The sequence below is a fragment of the Salvelinus alpinus genome, chromosome 3 (assembly GCF_045679555.1).
Source record: "Salvelinus alpinus chromosome 3, SLU_Salpinus.1, whole genome shotgun sequence".
NCBI classification, from domain to species: Eukaryota; Metazoa; Chordata; class Actinopteri; order Salmoniformes; family Salmonidae; genus Salvelinus; species Salvelinus alpinus.
Genome location: NC_092088.1, coordinates 79,887,718 through 79,909,267, shown reverse-complemented (window position 1 = coordinate 79,909,267; position 21,550 = coordinate 79,887,718). Strand labels below are relative to the sequence as shown.

At 39.6% G+C, this 21,550-nt stretch overlaps 1 protein-coding gene and 1 non-coding gene across 7 annotated transcripts in view; both read right to left on the bottom strand.

The window, feature by feature from the left end:
* Positions 1 to 18,410, bottom strand: part of LOC139571424 (phosphatase and actin regulator 2-like) — a 69,619-nt gene extending 51,209 nt beyond the window's left edge. Inside the window, exon 1 of one of the 6 annotated variants that reach the window (XM_071394276.1) lies at positions 18,201 to 18,410. In XM_071394276.1, the coding sequence (XP_071250377.1) occupies positions 18,201 to 18,324 (124 nt within the window). In that variant the 5' untranslated portion in view covers positions 18,325 to 18,410. Of the gene's footprint in view, positions 1 to 855; positions 1,142 to 7,436; positions 7,504 to 18,200 lie in introns of those variants that run through there. The other 5 variants (XM_071394275.1, XM_071394279.1, XM_071394278.1 and 2 more) reach the window with 5 other exon arrangements.
* A 2,722-nt stretch (positions 18,411 to 21,132) lies between these two features.
* LOC139571696 (U7 small nuclear RNA) lies at positions 21,133 to 21,187 on the bottom strand. The gene has a single exon (XR_011674335.1). It is a non-coding gene; the product is annotated as a U7 small nuclear RNA (small nuclear RNA).
* Between the last annotated feature and the right edge of the window lie 363 nt (positions 21,188 to 21,550).

Sequence of the window (21,550 nt, the reverse complement as noted above, 5' to 3'; positions counted from 1 at the left end):
CCCTGCTCTCTTTTGAAAAGACAACAGATGTGTTGATCAGTATCACTTCCATTGAAGATGTAGTTGATAGCGCTATAGCCCAGGGGTGGGCAAACTTTTTGGCTCAAGGGCCACATCGAGATTGTGAAATTCAACGGAAGGCCACATTTTTGGGGTGACCAATTATTTGTTAAAATCAGTTTGCAGGGGCCTCATGAGTGGCGCTGCGGTCTAAGGCACTTTAACGCAGTGCTTGAAGTGACACTACAGACCCGGGTTCGATTATAAATATTTGTATTTTATTTTTTTGTCTCGCGGGCCAGATTGAAGTGCAAAACATTGATTGTTTGTTCAATAGTGAACTGTTATTGCGCCGTAAAAAAAATCGAGCCAGAGCTGTGTTGTACTCGATTTTTTACGGGTTAGGGTTAGTTCACTACAATCAATGTTTTGCATGTCTTCCAGTTTGCATTGTCATTTAGTTGTGTCTATATTAAACAGGGTTCAAATATTAGTAATTGTTGAGTCCATCACTGATGACCAAAACGTAACCGTTAGTGATACAAAGTATCCGATTCTTGTAAAAGTAAAAGTTACTTTCGTTTCGCCTGATGGAAGACAATTACTTCCAGCAGCGTGTTACATGTACATGTATTCAGAATCAGCTGCAATGATGTAGCTGCATATGCACGAGCACATTGGAGTGATGGAAAATAAGACAAATCCTTTCCGGCAAACCAACTCAAACTTGTTGAAAAGCTACATTTCAATAGGGGTAAAGTTAGAAAAAATTATATAACGTGTGAAAATTGTCAGACATCGACTTCCTAAACAATAAGATAGCGGTACGCGCTTGAACGAGGAAAGCAGACTCACCACCGCTCGCATTTTGAGACAAGGTAGAGACAGACGTCTGGCCCATTCTGTCTTCAATTGACCGAAAAAGCAACAATCACGCGGTCCCCGAGGAACTTTTTTTTTCACCACAAAATCGTAGCCATCGCCTAATCCTAAAGTTCATTTCACCTACTTCAGGCAGTAGACAATTGTTGGGATAAAACTCTTGAAAAAACCCGCTGGGTCTCAAAACCACTGATTCAGCTCAAGAATGCCTGTCATTCCTTTATGCAGATGAGTCTACTACCCGTCAGAGGTCGAGGGGAGGAAGTCTCTGTAGCCTACCTCCCCAACAGCCTACAACTGAGATGTAGATTCCAGGATTTCATCCATACAGTTTAGAGACATTTTTCTAACACACAGTTACTGACACCACAATATCATTCCAGTGTTCAAGATCTTGAAATTCATGGCAGTTTGATGTTTGCAAACATACATTTCTAAAATCCAAATAATCATGGCATAGTTTTAGTAACTTAGTAATACATATAAAATCAACACACATCTTCAAACAGGTCTTTGAAAACTGAATAGAAAGTTAGTTTAATACTATATTTGGCCAATGGAAATCTTAAATTTACATATTATGGCTACCTGCAAAACTTTCTTACACTGTTACAGCCATCTGAATTGTTCCTCTTAGGCTACGGTTTCCTGAGAAGAAGAACAAAGCCCTGAGTGAGCTATATGGTCAGTGGGTGGGAACCTCTCAGGAAAGATCTCCAATTCCTGCCCAGAGCTGACGGAAACCAGCCCTCTCCTGCCTCCAGACCCTCCCTGAGCATTTTGTCACAGGCAGCTACACTGTGAACGCCTCACCATAACCCATCTCCTCGTCCTCCCACCTCCTAAACCGTCCTACTAAACCGTGTACAGTATCTCTGTTATTACAGCACACAAAGGCAGCACTGTACAATGAGCATATGCTGTTACTTTGGCCCTAAATGCTAATACTAAACTAAAAGATCACCAGCCCTGAGCTTGTTCACACCACTTAAAAATACACCAAAGATGGCTGGCTCTATTTCCTTTCGAGGCATGAGACTCAACCCCTGAGTGTATCTCTGTTGCAGTGAACTCCAGCTTTTGACATGGGCGATACCATTCTGATGTCATAGTAGTCGCAGGGGCCCTATGGCAGGGGCTCAGCTGACACTCTAGCTGTGTGATGTGTGTTATCATGTGTGTTATCAGGAGATAAAATACTTTCACATACCAAAACATGGATATACATGGATATATATTCCATCCAGCACTGTCGCACACACTGATTACAGCCTACATGTTGAGTAAGAGCATTGCCATTGTACATATAGGGAAACTGTGAGTGTAGATACATTGTAATGTGCAAACTACTATATATAGAAGCTCATTTAAATAACTATTGTAATATTGACAAGAGGGATCATTATAATCATGATTAATGACATGAATGTATGTACACAGTAGGGTCTATGGTGAGTTGATAAATACAGAGTATCTGAGAGAGGTTGTAAAAATCCATTGACCTTTGCAGACTGTTTGGTTTAGGTGCAAGGCTGACATCTACTGTTCAATGAACATTCTGTCAACATTGATATTCTAGAAACCACACCATCAATCAATTTAACGGCAAAAAGGTACGGACAAATCTTTAGGTAAAAGGCAAAATCTTTAAGAAAAGTCTTACCAAAATGTCCCAAAGTACATAGAGAAACATAACATTAGCCTTATATTATCAAAGCATTGGCAGTCAGCTTTAAGTAAAGTGGCACATTGCTCTTGAGATGCAAGCCTGCCGTGGCATAGGGAGGAAATCACTAATGACTATAACTAAAGTGCAGTCTAAGTGCATATGGCAGACTAGATCCTCTACCACTCAACCTCTCCACAAGAACCCAAATACAGCCCTATGAATCTATCAATGCTAATACAGCCTCACTACTTATCCCCGGTGCCTTCCTTCAGTTCCTTAATCTATTGATAGGAGATGTTGGCAACACATAGCCTACTTTTACAAATCACTAGGTAAATACTTTAAATACTAGGTTATAATCCGTACAAAAAGTATATTGTTTCAATACGTGAAAGGTAGTTCTGTATGGCCTAATCACTATTCTAGTATCAATTCCTACTCAGTATAATCCTAGTTATTCATTACGAAGAAGGTCCAGTAGTAGGAAGGGAAATGGATAATGGATATACAGTACCAGTCAAAAGTTTGGACACACCTACTCATTCAAGGGTTTTTCTTTAGTTTTACTATTTTCTACATTGCAGAATAATAGTGAAGACATCAAAACTATGAAATAACACATACGGATTCATGTAGTAACCAAAAAAGTGTTAAACAAATCAAAATATATTTGAGATTTGAGATTCTTCAAAGTAGCCACTCTTTGCCTTGATGACAGCTTTGCACACTCTTTGCATTCTCTCAAACAGCTTCATGAGGTAGTCACCTGGAATGCATTTCAATTAACACATGTGCCTTGTTAAAAGTTAATTTGTGGAATTTCTTTTTTCTTAATGCATGTGACAAGGTAGGGGTGGTATCCAGAAGATAGCTCTATTTGGTAAGTACATTTATGTCAAGAACAACTCAAATAAGAAAAGAGAAACGAAGTCCATCATTACTTTAAGACATGAAGGTCAGTCAATACAGAACATTTCTAAAACTTTGAAAGTTTCTTCAAGTGCAGTCGCAAAAACCATCAAGCGCTATGATGGAACTGGCTCTCATGAGGACCGCCACAGGAAAGGAAGACCCAGAGTTACATCTGCTGCAGAGGATACGTTCATTAGAGTTATCATTCTCAGAAATTGCAGCCTACATAAATGCTTCACAGAGTTCAAGTAACAGACACATCTCAACATCAACTGTTCAGCGGAGACTGCATGAATCAGGCCTTCATGGTCAAATTGCTGCAAAGAAAACACTACTAAAGGAGACCAGTAAGAAGAAGAGACTTGTTTGGGCCAAGAAACACGAGCAATGGACATTCATTCGGTGGAAATCTGTCCTTTGGTCTGATGAATCCAAATTTGAGATTTTTCCAACCGCCGTGTCTTTGTGAGATGCAGAGTAGGTGAACGGATGATCTCCGCATGTGTGGTTCCCACCGTGAAGCATGGAGGAGGAGTTGTGATGGTGTGGGGGTGCTTTGCTGGTGACACTGTCTGTGATTTATTTAGAATTCAAGGCACACTTAACCAGCATGGCTACCACAGCATTCTGCAGCGATACGTCATCCCATCTGGTTTGCGCTTAGTGGGACTATCATTTATTTCTCAACAGGACAATGACCCAAAACACACCTCCAGGGTGTGTAAGAGCTATTTGACCAAAAAGGAGAGTGATGGAGTGCTGCATCAGATGACCTGGCCTCCACAATCAACTGAACTCAACCCAATTGAAATGGTTTGGGATGAGTTGGACCACAAGACTGTTGGAAAAGCATTCCTCATGAAGCTGGTTGAGAGAATGCCAAGAGTGTGCAAAGCTGTCATCAAGGCAAAGGGTGGCTACTTTGAAGTATCTCAAATCTAAAATATATTTGTTTAACACTTTTTTGGTTACTACATGATTCCATATGTGTTATTTCATAGTTTTGATATCTTCAATATTATTCTACAATGTAGAAAATAGTAAAAATAAAGAAAAACCCTGGAATGAGTAGGCGTGTCCACACTTTTGACTGGTACTGTATGTCTTTATGATGTTACAGTATACCTCACTCATTGACTAATGTATATATGTCTTTACGATGTTACAGTATACCTCACTCATTGACTAATGGATATATGTCTTTATGTTGTTACAGTATACCTCACTCATTGACTAATGGATATATGTCTTTATGTTGTTACAGTATACCTCACTCATTGACTAATGTAGATATGTCTTTACGATGTTACAGTATACCTCACTCATTGACTAATGTATATATGTCTTTATGTTGTTACAGTATACCTCACTCATTGACTAATGGATATATGTCTTTATGTTGTTACAGTATACCTCACTCATTGATCAAAAAGGTAACAGGATGTCCAAGTGGAGGAAAAAGGGAAAGAGTCATAAATGATTAACCAGCAATCTCAGCAAAAATCCAAGGTAATTATTGTTCATGTGGTGCTTCTTAGTTCTTCCTCTTTTTAGATGATTTCTTTATTAACCTCAAACTTCGAGGTGAGTTCCAAAGTGTTGGTAAACTGTGTTTTATATTACCTAGACTGGATCTGTCTAAAATGACAGTAAAACCATACTTCTAATCTGTATTGTAGAGTAGAGAGTATCATACTTTGTCTTTGATGTAGTCTACATTAAGGCGAATATTTTCATAACAACATTTGATACATTCAGATATACTATAGGATCTGTTCTGCATATAGATTAAGTGGAGCAGACAGGGCCATTTGTCCATACAGGTAATTAGATCTGAAGAGCAAAGGTCTAGCTTCTCTATCAAGCACTGGGAAATAATGGGATGGTCATTGAGTGTGTCTAGTTGCTAGTCACTGAGTACATTCAGATTACCGGCTGCAGTACAGTACACATTGATGTGAATGTATGTGATGGACCCAGCTAATATTATCTGTTATGGAGGTTTTTAAGAAATGATACATATGGCTGCATGCCATTCCATAGCTAGCCACAGGTAAAAGGCAAAAATGACTATCATAATATGAGACAGAAAGGTGCAAGCATGTCCTCATCCCAGTGGTAGAGACTTGATGATAGTTGTGCATGAAACACTTTTTTTTTTTTTATGTCATAAAATTGAAACAATTGTATGTTTTGGATGTGCAATTTGCACCATAGTTTGAATTGTCTCACCATTGTCGGACAATTCAAAGTATGCTGCAACCTCAACTTTTCATATAATTTTACATACACAAATCAAAAGTGATTACATACAAATACTGTATGTATGGTATGGTACAGTATGTTGAGAAAACCTTAACATTGACATATCAGAATGGGTTACTTTATACACAGATTAGATTTGACCTTCTCCACAAGCAAACTATTATTGAAACTGATATCAGTTACTTTGTTACTTTGTTTGGATAGCAGGTATCTCTCATTACTGGACCACTTCATTTCCTACACTGAAATGTTGTATGTACTGTATACAATTCAATGCGTCATCCTGTCAGTAAGTAGCTTATTTTCCCTGGTCTGGATGGCTCTTATTTTGAAATCTAGGCTGTTTATAAATAGCTCATTGCAGAGCGAATCGAGAGCATTATATTTCACAGTGCAGAGACATCGGGGCTGATGATCACATAAAGGTTCAATATGAGAGAGAGGAGAGCAGCAGCAGACAGCCAGAGACAGAGGTCTACCCACCCATTGCTCATCCACATCAAAATAAACCATGACGATGTCGGACTGTTTGTCTTCATTGAAAAATCACTACCACTATCTGTAGCAAATGACAGATCTGATTTTCCTCAATTAGAATCCAAATGTTCTTGTTCAGACATGCTGCTAAGCTTATTGATGTGTTGTACATTAAAGATGTGGATTGGCTCAAAACCGTCGGCTTAGTGTCATTGACTTTCACGATTCTTACAGTTACTTTGGCTATTTGCACTGTTTGGACTGGTCTGTTACTTCATATGCTGTCACACTGTACTAAACCCAGACTGGTCTGTTACTTCATATGCTGTCACACTGTACTAAACCCAGACTGGTCTGTTACTTCATATGCTGTCACACTTTACTAAACCCAGACTGGTCTGTTACTTCATACCCTGTCACTAGCTATGACTAACTCGTCATTAGCTGCGACTACCCTGTCACTAGCTGCGACTAACCTGTCATTAGCTGTGACTACCCTGTCACTAGCTGTGACTAACCTGTCACTAGCTGTGACTAACCTGTCACTAGCTGTGACTAACCTGTCTCTAGCTGTGACTACCCTGTCACTAGCTGTGACTACCCTGTCACTAGCTGTGACTATATAATATGTTATGAGATGATGAATATAATATTCTTAGAGGTAATCTCTAAGTGATAAGGCTTTATGTGTATCTTTAAATAATCAAATAAGTACAAAACAAACCAGGTTTTTAAACAATTTAGGCACAAGCTAAGTTATTTAAACAACTCTAATCCAACAAAATGACATTACAGGAATGGGTTTTTGCCTGGCAGTGTTCCCTAAACAGCTGATCTGAATACACAGAGGGAAAGTCAAAAAGTTTCTCCTCAATTAGTAGGGTAGATAGCAATCCCAACCGTCTCTAGGCAACCCTCTACATGTATAGTCCAGGGGCAATGTATCCAACATAGAACATTTAGAGAACTCCTACTACCAACTACTGTAACAGCACACACACAACAATCACAAAGACAATAAATTCTCTCTCACACACAAATACACACAGAAACACAGACACACACAAAAACACAGACACACACAGAAACATAGACACATAGACACACAGAAACATAGACACACACAGAAACATAGACACACACAGAAACATAGACACACACAGAAACAAAGACACACAGAAACATAGACACGCAGACACAGACACAGACACACAGACTAAAGGGGACTCACGAGCATGCTCCATGACTGGAAGAAAATTATCACCCTTGTGAGCTGATCCTTTCTTTTCCTCATAACTCTCTTTCCCTCTTTCCCTCCCTCTCTCCCTCTCTCTCTCCTCCTAGCCCTCCCTCTATCTATCGCTCCCTCCTTCCCTCCCTCTCTCCTTCTCCTCTTTCCCTCCCTCTATCTCTCCCTCCCTCCCTCTCTCCTCCTCCTCTCTCTCTCTCTTTACCTCCCTCCCTCTCTCCCTCTAACTCTTCCAGTGCAGGGAGCTGGCTCTCTAATGTTCATCAGTGTTCCTTGCTGCATGCCTCTCTGCAGTGGACCTGACCATGAAGCCAGTGGAGGCTGCTGAGGGGAGGACGGCTCATAATAATGGCTGGAATGGAGCAAATGGAATGGAATCAAACACATGGAAACCATGTTTGATGTATTTGATACCATTCCACTGATTCCGCTCCAGCCATTACAACGAGCCTGTTCTCCCCAATTAAGGGGCCACCAACCTCCTGTACATGAAGCAGCCCAGTGAGCACAGGCAGGGGACACAACAACCATTACCTCCATTAGCAAGGCTTGATTGAGCCAGTCTGGAACCATCAAATGGAGCCTCCCTGTCCACTGAGGCTTTTATCTGCAACCTGAGGCCACAGGGAGGAAGATAGAGAGAGAGAGAGGGGGGGGGGGGGGGGGGGGCTCTGCAACCATCATTAAAGCCAGACTAATTTCATTACTGCTATTCACCTAAAAAAAAATATATATTCTCTCTGCACCCCAGACTCCATGTGTCAATACGCATCACAACGTTCAGAGGCAGAATGGAAAGTTATGTGAGGTTGAAGTCGGTGAACAAGTGGATTTTAAGGGCTGTGTGGAAAATCTCTGAAAAAAACAGTTCAGTCTATTTTGAAGCGCAGTGTTGAAATTAGCCAACGTTCTAAAAGGAATGAGTCATAGTAGCTGATATTTTCTTCTCTGGCAGCAGACACTTCAGTGGGCTTTCAGAGAAAAAACACTTGAGGGTATTTAGATCTCTGGCTCAGCCAGGAGTCTATAAGAAGGCTGTAATGGCATTGCACTATAGAACTGAGCAAGCATACAGTATGAAGCCTGGGCAGGTAATAGTACATTTCATTGTTAGGATAATCTCTCATGGACAGATGCAAGTAACCTAATCAAGAATCTTACGCAATAATGCAAGATTTTAGTTCCTGGTGTCCTAGATTATTGTTCGGCTATTGACAAGATAACGACTCCAAGTGCTGCCACTTATGTATTTCACTCACAACCTGTCTAGTCTCCCAGGAACCAGCACCTGATAAGGTAGCTAGTAGCTAAAGAGCCATGGGGGTTGAGATGAGAAGAGGCCTCCAAGGCTTCCAAAAGCTGCCAAAAGTCCAAAAGTCCTTAGCCCTTTATGGTCCTAACAAGTCCTTAGCCCTTTATGGTCCTAACAAGTCCTTAGCCCTTTTTGGCCCCTAACAAGCTTGATAACTAATTTAGAACGTCAAGTAAATTATAGCAATCCGAACAAGGTGCAAACTTGTGCCCTGCTAACTCTCCCTGATGGTGCTACAACTGAACTGCATTATTAAAGGAGCTGCATATACTCAATACTCACATAGGTCATATTTCAGAGTCAAAGTCCATGTTAAATTTCTGCCAGTGTTTCAACACATGATGTAATTGAATGTATTTAATCATTATTGTGTGAACAGCATTATTACAAGTTATGTTGACAATATCCTCTATGTCCTTTTGGTCTTGCGGATATTAATGACCAACAGTGTGACATTAACTGAGCTGGGTTACTGTTTGATAACTAGGTCAGCTCGACTGGGATGGAAATTTCATTTACATAGTTTTGAAAGTGACAGCGGAAACAACTTTTTATTTTTAGGCTCTTTAAGGAATGATAAACACAGTGAGCCACTGACCTGGCACAGTCAGGTTGTTGTGTAACTTAAAGTCACACCGTACTGTATTAAAGGTTGAGTTTTACCATGTTGGAACTTATAACCCATGGTCATTGGACAAAGTATGTGGCCGCAGAATAGATGCAGACCCATGATGACGAGTCATAACTATATATCTATAAAGACATCAAAGCAAAATAAACCTTTTATAAGCAACTGAAAAACATAAGGGAAAATATCCTATCGGCTTTCAAACATAACCAGGGCAGATTGGAAATCACAGATGAAAGAGCCCTCTCACAAAGATAACCAGGGCAGATTGGAAATCACTGATGAAAGAGCCCTCTCACAAAGATAACCAGGGCAGCATGGAAATCAGTGATGAAAGACCTCTCTCACAAACATAACCAGGGCAGCATGGAAATCAGTGATGAAAGACCCCTCTCACAAACATAACCAGGACAGCATGGAAATCAGTGATGAAAGACCCCTCTCACAAAGATAAGCAGGGCAGCATGGAAATCAGTGATGAAAGACCTCTCTCACAAAGATAACCAGGGCAGCATGGAAATCAGTGATGAAAGACCCCTCTCACAAAGATAACCAGGGCAGCATGGAAATCAGTGATGAAAGACCTCTCTCACAAAGATAAGCATGGCAGCATGGAAATCAGTGATGAAAGACCACTCTCACAAAGATAACCAGGGCAGCATGGAAATCAGTGATGATGTACTTAACCCAGACTGGTCTGTTACTTCATATACTGTCACACTGTACTAAACCCAGACTGATGAAAGACCTCTCTCACAAAGATAACCAGGGCAGCATGGAAATCAGTGATGAAAGACCCCTCTTACAAAGCGACCCTTTGTGTGTTTGATGCTGAGTCTTTTGGCATCGCCGTCTCACAGGGCCACGATTTTGCATTCAAGGGAGCACTTTAGGCTTGGAAAGGTGAGCAAGGAAGATGTTCGAGGTGTTTCCCTGCCTCCCCCACAGGTCAGTGGGGGTAAAGCCAGGAATACATGTCTTCTCATGTTGCTGCCTGAGGTACAGGCTCAAAAATACTTATTTACTGTAACGTTATGCAGGGAGACAGAATACTTCATAATGGCAGGCCCTTCAAAACAGAGGAGATATTGAAGTTTGAACTTCAATGTCTTTATTCCAGAAGCTTCCCTCTATATGTGTTGATCATCACAACTCAAGATGAGGATATGACTCCAAAATATTGACAATGAAACAGGAATGGAATGGATCTGGAATGAATATCAGCCAAGTCCTCAAATCGATGAGCGGATATGATCGACATCTGAGGGAAGATCATTTCAGGGGAAGGGAATTATGTGATGTTGTTCAGCGGCATTGAAATAGTCCCAGTCAGCTAGAGACAAATTAATATTGCGCTTCAGTCGGAATCCCTCTGAACTGATCTTAGTTAGAGGCAGCCATCTGCACCCACACAGCTGCCTGCATAGAGATACTGTATCACGTTCTAATTATATTTTTATGGCCAACTGCTTAGATTACCCCTCTTTCACTTTCAGTTCCTTCCCAGTCTAGAGATTGATTAGTGTCAGAGGAAGATCACTTCCCTTGGCTCCACTCTACCAACACTGCAGTGACTACAGGTCCTTGTGAAGGGTTGAGCTTTCCCAGAAAATGGGGTTACCTTAACTAATCCAGTTGTAACCATAGTAATTAACACAAACATAGCATGCTTTGATGTTCACTGATACTACCTTACCAGACCAGTTAGCCTTGTTGAGAAACCAACAAGACTGCTACAGTACAAACTCTCTCAGAATGTAGTCTGAGAATCATTTACATGATATGCAGTACCAGTCAAAAGTTTGGACGCACCTACTCATTCAAGGGTTTTTCTTTATTTTGACTATTTTTTACATTGTAGAATAATAGTGAAGACATCAACATTATGAAATAGCACATATGGAATCATGTAGTTACCAAAAAAGTGTTAAACTAATCAAAATAGATTTTAGATTCTTTAAAGTAGCCACCCTTTGCCTTGATGACAACTTTGCACACTCTTGGCATTCTCTCAACAAGCTTCACCTGGAATGCTTGTCCAACAGTCTTGAAGGAGTTCCCACATATGCTGAGCACTTGTTGACTGCTTTTCCTTCACTCTGTGGTCAACTCATCCCAACTCATCCCAAACCATCTCAACTGGGTTGAGGTCGGGTGATTGTGGAGGCCAGGTCATCTGATGCAGCACTCCATCACTCTCCTTCTTGGTCAAATAGCCCTTACATAGCATGGAGGTGTGTTTTGGGTCATTGTCCTGTTGAAAAACAAATGATAGTCTCACTAAGCGCAAACCAGATGGGATGACGTATCGCTGCAGAATGCTGTGGTAGCCATGCTAGTTAAGTGTGCCTTGAATTCTAAATAAATCACAGACAGTTTCACCAGCAATGCACCCCCACACCATCACACCTCCTCCCTCATACTTTACAGTGGGAACCACACATTTAGAGATCATAATTTCCACCAGTCTAATGTCCATTGCTTGTGTTTCTTGGCCCAAGCAAGTCTCTTCTTCTTATTGGTGTCCTTTAGTAGTGGTTTCTTTGCAGCAAATCGACCATGAAGGCTTGATTGACGCAGTCTCCTCTGAACAGTTGATGTTGAGATGTGTCTGTTACTCTGAAGCATTTATTTGGGCTGCAATTTCTGAGGCTGGTAACTCTAATGAACTTATCCTCTGCAGCAGATGTAACTCTGGGTCTTCCTTTCCTGTGGCGGTCCTCATGAGACCAGTTTCATCATAGCGCTTGATGGTTTTTGCGACTGCACTTGAAGAAACTTTCAAAGTTCTTGAAATGTTCCGTATTGACTGATCTTCATGTCTTAAAGTAATGATGGACTGTCGTTTCTCTTTGCTTATTTGAGCTGTTCTTGCCATAATATGGACTTGGCATTTTACCAAATAGGGTTATCTTCTGGATACCACCCCTACCTTGTCACAACACAACTGATTGGCTCAAACGCATTAAGAAGGAAAGAAATTCCACAAATTAACTTTTAAAAAGGCACACCTGTTATTTAAAATGCATTCCAGGTGACTACCTCATAAAGCTGGTTGAGAAAATGCCAAGAGAGCCCAAAGCTGTCATCACGGCAAAGAGTGGCTACTTTAAAGAATCTCAAATATAAAATATATTTTGATTTGTTTAACACTTTTTTGGTTACTACATGATTCCATATGTGTTATTTCATAGTTTTAATGTCTTCACTATTATTCTGCAATGTAGAAAATAGTAAAACTAAAGAAAAACTCTGGAATCACTAGGTGTTCTAAAACTTTTGACTGGTACTGTATATTGTTAATGACCTGGCTATGATTGAATGCAATGCTGGATATGTTGGAAACACAATTATGACCAGCTGCATTGTGTTAAACACAGGCAGTAGTAAAGGGCACAGAAAGTGTGATACATAGTAATTTGGAGTGTCAAATTCAAACTGAATGTCTATTTTGGGAGTATTGTCCAGAAAGGGTACAATGTGCACAGCGTGCTACACTGCCTAGCTCCCTTACAGTGTAATTACATGACTAATTGAGTGTAGGGAGGAACAGTATTCAACACCTCACTGATTCTGAAGGGGCAAAAACCTATAATGATCACAACAAATCATTACTTCCCAGAGCTTCTCTAAGAGTCGGAAACCCCTTCCATTATTATTTGAGAGAGCGTAACAACTCTGAGTTGGAAAGGTCAGAGGTACTCAAATGAGAGACAAAGATTACGCTTTCAAGACAAGTTCTTATTAAGCAAAACAATATATAAATGGTATATTAACTAAATCATTTCCATGTAGGCCTTTATTGTGGTGATGTGTGGCCCTGTACTGTTATATTTATTAGAAGACCACATACTGTATATATATTGAGAAACTGGGTGGTTCCAGCCCTGAATGCTTATTGGCTAAAAGCTGTGGTACATGAGACCGTATACCACGGATATGACAAATCATTTATTTTTACTGTTCTAATGACATTGGTAACCAGTTTATAATAGCAATAAGACACCTCAGGAGTTTGTGGTGTATGGCCAACAGACCATGGCTAAAGGCTGTATCCAGGCACTCTTAAGAACAACTCATAGCCATGGTATATTGGCCATATACCACACCACACCCCCTCGTGCCTTATTGCTTTAATATACATTACCGTTCAAAAGTTTGGGGTCACGTAGAAATGTCCTTGTTTTTTAAAGAAAAGCACATTTTTGGTCCATAAAAATAACATAAAATTGATCAGAAATACAGTTTAGACATTGTTGTAAATGACTATTGTAGCTGGAAATGGCAGATTTTTTATGGAATATCTACATTGGCGTACAGAGGCCCATTATCAGCAACCATCAGTCCTGTGTTCCAATGGCACGTTGTGTTAGCTAATCCAAGTATATCATTTTAAAAGGCTAATTGATCATTAGAAAACCCTTTTGCAATTATGTTAGCACAGCTGAAAACTGTTGTGCTGATTTAAAGAAGCAATAAAACTGGCCTTCTTTAGACTAGTTGAGTATCTGGAGCATCAGCATTTGTGGGTTCGATTACAGGCTCAAAATGACTATAAACAAAAAACTTTCTTCTGAAACTCGTCAGTCTATTCTTGTTCTGAGAAATGAAGGCTATTCCATGCGAGAAATGGCCAACAAACTGAAGATCTCGTACAACACTGTGTACTACTCCCTTCACAGCACAAACTGTCTCTAACCAGAATAGAAAGAGGAGTAGGAGTCCCCGGTGCACAACTGAGCAAGAGGACAAGTAGATTAGAGTGTCTAGTTTGAGAAACAGACGCTTCACAAGTCCTCAACTGGCAGCTTCATTAAATAGTACCCGCAAAACACCAGTCTCAACGTCAACAGTGAAGAGGCTACTCTGGGATGCTGGCCTTCTAGGAGCTTTCCCCCCCTCTTGTGGCTATTTGAGAAACTACCAGACAATAGCCAGCATTTCCTGCCATTACTCTACATGTGTTATCACACTTCCTGCTGCAATAAAGTGCAAAGAATGAATGATGGCAATACATAACACAACTTTTGTCTGCAAAATATTTCTAGGTAATGTGATCTAGATAATTTAGTTTCAAGTTATTTTATTAACAAGGCAAGGCAATATCACACAGACACCAATCGGCAGACTTTGGCTAGATACAGACTATGATAATATACAGATGTAGAATCTTAATTTAAACACCCTGTTGCAGGAGGAGTTACCTGCAATGCAGGACATTTAAAACATGTTGTGTATTTGAGGTTTAAAAGGACTTCTGAAGTTTGTAATTTACATTTAGACATTTCTGACTTGATTTTCCCTTACGAAAAATGTATCAACCCCTACAAATGTATAATCCACATAATCATTCACATTTCCTGTTGCTGCAGGATTCTTTTCCTGCTGTAGCAAACTGGCTCAAATTAAGATCCTACAGCTGTACTGTAGCATGCATGAATTCAAGATCCACTTAACTAGACTACTCTGAAAGGGCAGATGGACGGAAGTGGAAAACAAAGTTGACTGATGACAGGAAGTGGACTGTCAGTAGACATAATGTACTGATGTGACATTTGATAGAGGAGGCATGGTAAAGCTGGGGACTAATGTCAGTAAATTGTTTGCGAAAGCCTTGACATTGTACGTACTGTATGAGAACCTTATGACCACATCAATGTGAAATATGTGCACATTAAACCCACACAGTTGTGACAGTTAAGAAATAATACAGATATGGTGTTCATAATGCACTTCTGAACGATATGGAATATCTCACAAACAAAGTCCTTCTTCTATAGGAAATAATCTATGTGGAATAAAGAACATGGCCTTTACTGTGACGATGAACAGCCCCTTCTCACCAGAGCCTATTAAACCTCAGAGGAACACAGCTCCATAGGACATCAAGACTAGAGGCATTATAGCTCTTTGAAGGTCTGTGCACTTTGCAGAAATGACAACAGGAAACCACTGCAGCATTGGGCACCTTAGTTCTATGTAAGGGCCATTCTAGAGAAGGGGCCTCAGCAACTTCTCTCTTGGAAACGTGATCTCATTATGTTTTCTTTGTCATTGTCAGTTCATGATATCAAGTACATCCATTCATTGAAAAACATGAGGGCAGTGGTGGGGAAAGTACCCAACTGTCATACTTGAGTAAAAGTAAAGATACCTTAATAGAAAATGACTCAAGTAAAAGTAAAAGTCACCCAGTAAAATTCTACTTGAGTAAAAGTATAAAAGTATTTGGTTTAAAATATACTTAAGTATCAAAAGAAAAAGTATAAATAATTTCAAATTCCTTCTATTCAGCAAACCAGATGGCACTATTTAATTTTTAATTTATGGAAAGCCACGGGCACACTCCAACACTCATACATAATTGACAAACAAAGCATGTCGGTTTAGTGAGTCCGCCAGATCAGAGGCAGTAGGGATGACCAGTGATGTTCGGTTGATAAGTGCATGAATTTCATTATTTTGCTGTCCTGCTAAGCATTAATAATGTAACAAGTACTTTTGGGTGTCAAGGAAAACGTGTGGAGTAAAAAGTACAATATTTTCTTTAGGAATGTAGTAAAGTAAAAGTAGTCGAAAATATAAATAGTAAAGTATAGTTACGATACCCCAAAAAATGACTTAAGTAGTATTTTTGTTCACTTTACACCACTGTATAAGGGAAATCATATTTTCATGATTGATTGTTAATCAGCAACAACACATTATACATTGTTGATCTTTTTAGGTCGAGGCCTGCCTATATTAGATAGAAAACATAAACGTAGGTGTTTTAAAGTTGAAGTTTGTGACTGGAATTACAATGGGGAGCATCAGATGCCTTGCATGTTTAAACAATTATATATATATATATATTTACAGTTGAAGTCGGAAGTTTACATACACCTTAGCCAAAAACATTTAAACTCAGTTTTTCACAATTCCTGACATTTAATCCGAGTAAAAAGTCCCTGTTTTAGGTCAGTTAGGATCACCACTTTATTTTAAGAATGTGAAATGTCAGAATAATAGTAGAGAGAATGATTTCTTTCAGCTTTTATTTCATTCATCACATTCCCAGTGGGTCAGAAGTTTACATATACTCAATTAGTATTTGGTAGCATTGCCTTTAAATTGTTTAACTTGGGTCAAACATTTCGGGTAGCCTTCCACAAGCTTCCCACAATAAGTTGGGTGAATTTTGGCCCATTCCTCCTGACAGAGCTGGTGTAACTGAGTCAGGTTTGTAGGCCTCCTTGCTCGCACACGCTTTTTCAGTTCCGCTCACACATTTTCTATAGGATTGAGGTCAGGGCTTTGTGATGGCCACTCCAATACCTTGACTTTGTTGTCCTTAAGCCATTTTGCCACAACTTTGGAAGTATGCTTGGGGTCATTGTCCATTTGGAAGACCCATTTGCAACCAAGCTTTAACTTCCTGACTGATGTCTTGAGATGTTGCTTTAATATATCCACATAATTTTCCACCTCATGATGCCCTCTATTTTGTGAAGTGCACCAGTCCCTCCTGCAGCAAAGCACCCCCACAACATGATGCTGCCACACCCGTGCTTCACGGTTGGGATGGTGATCTTCGGCTTGCAAGCCTCCCCCTTTTTCCTCCAAACATAACGATGATCATTATGGCCAAACAGTTCTATTTGTGTTTCATCAGACCAGAGGACATTTCTCCAAAAAGTACAATCTTTGTCCCCATGTGCAATTGCAAACCGTAGTCTGGCTTTTTTATGGTGGTTTTGGAGCAGTGGCTTCTTCCTTGCTGATTGGCCTTTCAGGTTATGTCAATATAGGACTCCTTTTACTGTGGATATAGATACTTTTGTAGCTGTTTCCTCCAGCATCTTCACAAGGTCCTTTGCTGTTTTTCTGGGATTGATTTGCACTTTTCGCACCAAGTACGTTCATCTCTAGGAACGCATCTCCTTCCAGAGCAGTATGACGGCTGCGTGGTCCCATGGTGTTTATACTTGCGTACTATTGTTTGTACAGATGAATGTGGTACATTCAGGCACTTGGAAATTGGTCCCAAGGATGAACCAGACTTGTGGAGGTCTACAATTTCTTTTCTGAGGTCTTGGCTGATTTCTTTTGATTTTCCCATGATGTCAAGCAAAGAGGCACGGAGTTTGAAGGTAGGCCTTGAAAGACATCCACAGGTACACATCCAATTGACTCAAATTATGTCAATTAGCCTATCAGAAACTTCTAAAGCCATGACATCATTTCTGGAATTTTCCAAGCTGTTTAAAGGCACAGTCAACTTAGTGTATGTAAACTTCTGACCCAATGAAATTGTGATACAGTGAATTATAAGTGAAATAATCTGTCTGTAAACAATTGTTGGAAAAATGACTTGTGTCATGTACAAAGTAGATGTCCTAACCGACTTGCCAAAACTATAGTTTGTTAACAAGAAATTTGTGGAGTGGTTGAAAAACATACACCTAAGTGTATGAAACTTCCGACTTCAACTGTATGTAAATATATAATAATAATAAAGCCACAATGAAAATGACTGCATATCCTCATTTGATCACAGAGAGGTGTAGCATAATGCATTCAAAAACTTGAATTATGAATTCTATGCATGTCAAGCCCTGCCATTCAATTTCTTCCAAATACACTTTTAACTAACTCTGCTTTCATCTGTGGTACAACCATTTTCAGTGTTGTTCATTAAGTTCTATCTTTTTCATTTTGACTGCAATAATTAACGATTATTTAAACTTAAGCAAACAAAACAAAATTTGCGAAATATGGACGAGGTTATACATATTTGGCGCGTGTAGCCTATTGAAATACTCACCTGAACGTGCGCCTCGCAGTCTGAACAATATTCTCGACCTGAAACCAGAAGTGTCACTGTGAGAACGAACTCTGCAAATCGGAGAGAACGTCTTCAAATCGGGGAAACTGTCTTCATTGGCCATCTGATCGATAGAACACCGAGCGATATATACAGTATTGTGGGGTGTGCTGAAAGTGACAGGGGACAGCGACAGCTTTTTAGAAGATCAGTAACCCCTCCCCTCGACTTGTTGTTCCGCTCTAGAAGATTGCTGTAGAATTCACTCAATTCACTTTCAATGTACTTGTACAAAAATACAGTATTTGGGTTAATAGTGTGTCATAAATTTGGGAATTAAGAAGATATGAGAGAGGGAATATGATCTGTCTAAAAAAAATGACCAAATAAATAAATATATAGCAACACCCCTCCTTCACTTGCTGTTCCGCCCTAGAAGATTGTTGTTGATACAATGTTGAGAGTGGGCCTGTCTATTCAAAGAACAATTTTACAGAGAATATCCTGCTTGTCACCGTGTAGGCTTTAAATTAATGTTCCCGAGTCATAATATCTAGATTAGTGATAAAGACAAAATAACATAATCCACCCTAAACTATTAACAAAATCCACCATAACCCAATTTTATATTACAATAATTTTATCAATAAGGGATTTAGGCCTGCCATTTTAATTGTGGTATAATTTGCCACAAGTGAAGTTACCAAAACAATTCATTTGGTGGCAGTATTGTTTCAGCAAACAGAGTCAGATTTTTGACAGTTATTATTATAACAATTTTGTGTGACACTTATTGGGGCCCTTCTGGGGCTATTTTACAAATGATTTAATAAGTAATGCATAACATGTAGTGGTTGACATAAGCTGACATTGGCAGTTATTATATCGATAAATAAAATGCGTGATATAAACCTTTTTAGGGCGCTGACAACAAAGTGTTTTTTTGATGTAAGTACAATAGATATTCAGAGGGGGTAGCCAAACTATAATGTTGACCTTTTCCTATAAAGGTTTGCAGCAATGAACCAAGAACGTGTGGAATTTTTCAATAACACTCCTTCCACAGATATACACAAACATGCTGTATTCTTCTTTCACACGTTGTGACTCCAACCCAAGATATAGAAAACCTGGCTTTGACACAATTTTCTGGTTTCCTCTTGTCAAAACCAAACTCCTGCTTGGGTCATGTTTTGAGTAGCTACTGTACATTGGGCACAAGGACAACCGGGTGGTCTTCTGCTCTGACCCATTTATTTATCAGCAAGTACAACCCACATGAAAAGAGCAAATAGTATACTATGGTATAAATCAGAGGAGGCTGGTGGGAGGAGCGATGGTAGGACAAGCTCGTTGTAATGGCTTTATTCCATTCCAATGAGCCCATCCTCATGTAGCTCCTCCCAGCAGCCTCTGTTATAAATACCATACTATTCACTGTAGTGTTTTGCGGACTAAAGTGTACTGTAGTGTACTGTAGTATTTGCACTTAACTATAGTATAAATACTGTAGTAAAAGAAAACTGTAGTATATGCTATAGTAATTGCTGTAGTGTTTTTACAGACTGTAGTATACAGTGCCTTCAGAAAATATTCAGAAACCTTTGACATTTTCCACATTTTGTTACGTTCTAAAATGGATTAAATAAATAAAAAATCCTCAGCAATCTACACACAATACCCCATATTGACTAGGGCACCCCATATTGAAACAGGTTTTTAGACATTTTAGCAAATTTAAAAAATATATATAAACAGAAATACCTTATTTACATATGTATTCAGACCCTTTGCAATGAGCCTCGAAATTGAGTTCAGGTGCATCCTGTTTCTACTGATCATTCTTGAGATGTTTCTACAACTTGATTGGAAAGGCACACACCTGTCTATATAAGGTCCCACAGTTGACAGTGCATGTCAGAGCAAAACCCAAGCCATGAGGTTGAAGCAAATTGTCCATAGAGGTCAGAGACAGGACTGTGTCGAGGCACAGATCTGGGCAAGGGTACCAAAACATTTATGCAGCATTGAAGGTCCCCAAGAACACAGTGGACTCCATCATTCTTAAATGGAAGAAGTTTGGAACCACCAAGACTCTTCCTAGAGCTGGCCGCCTGGCCAAACTGAGCAAGGGCCTTGGTCAGGGAGGGGACCAAGAACTCGATGGTCACTCTGACAGAGCTCTAGAGTTCCTCTGTGGAGATGGGAGAACCTTCCAGAAGGACAACCATCTCCAAGATTCGACTCTTTGGCTTGAATGCCAATCGTATTTTGCCAAATGTTCTAACAACCTGATTTTGCTTTGTCATTATGGGGTATTGTGTTTAGATTGATGAGCAAAAAATGTAATCAATTTTAGAATAAGGCTATAACGTAACAAAATTTGGAAGAAGTCAAGGGGTCTGAATACTTTCTGAAGGCACTGTACTCTATAGTAATTACTGTTGTGTTTTTACAGACTGTAGTATACTGTAATATTTACTGTAGTGTTTTTGCAGACTTATTTGTAATATTTACTATGGTGTTGTCACGCCCTGACCTTAGAGGGCTTTTTATGTCTCTATTTTGGTTTGGTCAGGGTGTGATTTGGGTGGGCATTCTATATTCATTTTTCTATTTGTTGTATTTCTTTGTTTTGGCCGGGTATGGTTCTCAATCAGGGACAGCTGTCCATCGTTGTCTCTGATTGGGAAACCATACTTAGGTAGCATTTTCCCACCTGTGTTTTGTGGGTAGTTATTTTCTGTTTTGTGTTTCTGCACCTGACAGGACTGTTTCGGTTTCGTTCATTCTCTTTGTTATTTTTGTTATAGTGTTCAGTTTAAATAAAAAGCATGAACACTTACCACGCTGCGCTTTGGTCAGATTACTCCTCATCCGACGACGACACCCGTGACAGGTGTTTTTGTTTTGTTATCTTTGATATAGAAGTGAAGGTTTTCTTCTTCAAGAAACCTACTGGAGAAATACTGAAAGAGCTAATTTTCCATAACCTGTATGTCGGTAGGACTGGGGTCTGCATGGACAGTTCAGCACTTCTGCTTTTTTCTATAACCTGGGTGGCACAAAATGTGATTTGGGGGAGGGGAATGGGCAGGGTATATGTAAATTGAATACTGTAGTATTTACTATAGTTAAACAAGTGTAGTGTTTTTGCAGACTGTAGTGTTTTTGGACATTACTGTAGTATTTACTACAGTTTTTTGTGTGGATAATACTGTAGTATTTAGTGTAGTATTCTACAACATTATATAGTATGTACTATACAGTGTACTACAGTTTACTATAGAATTCTATAGTAAGTACTGTGGTATGCTATAGTAAACTGTAGAGTTTTTCATGTCGGAAAA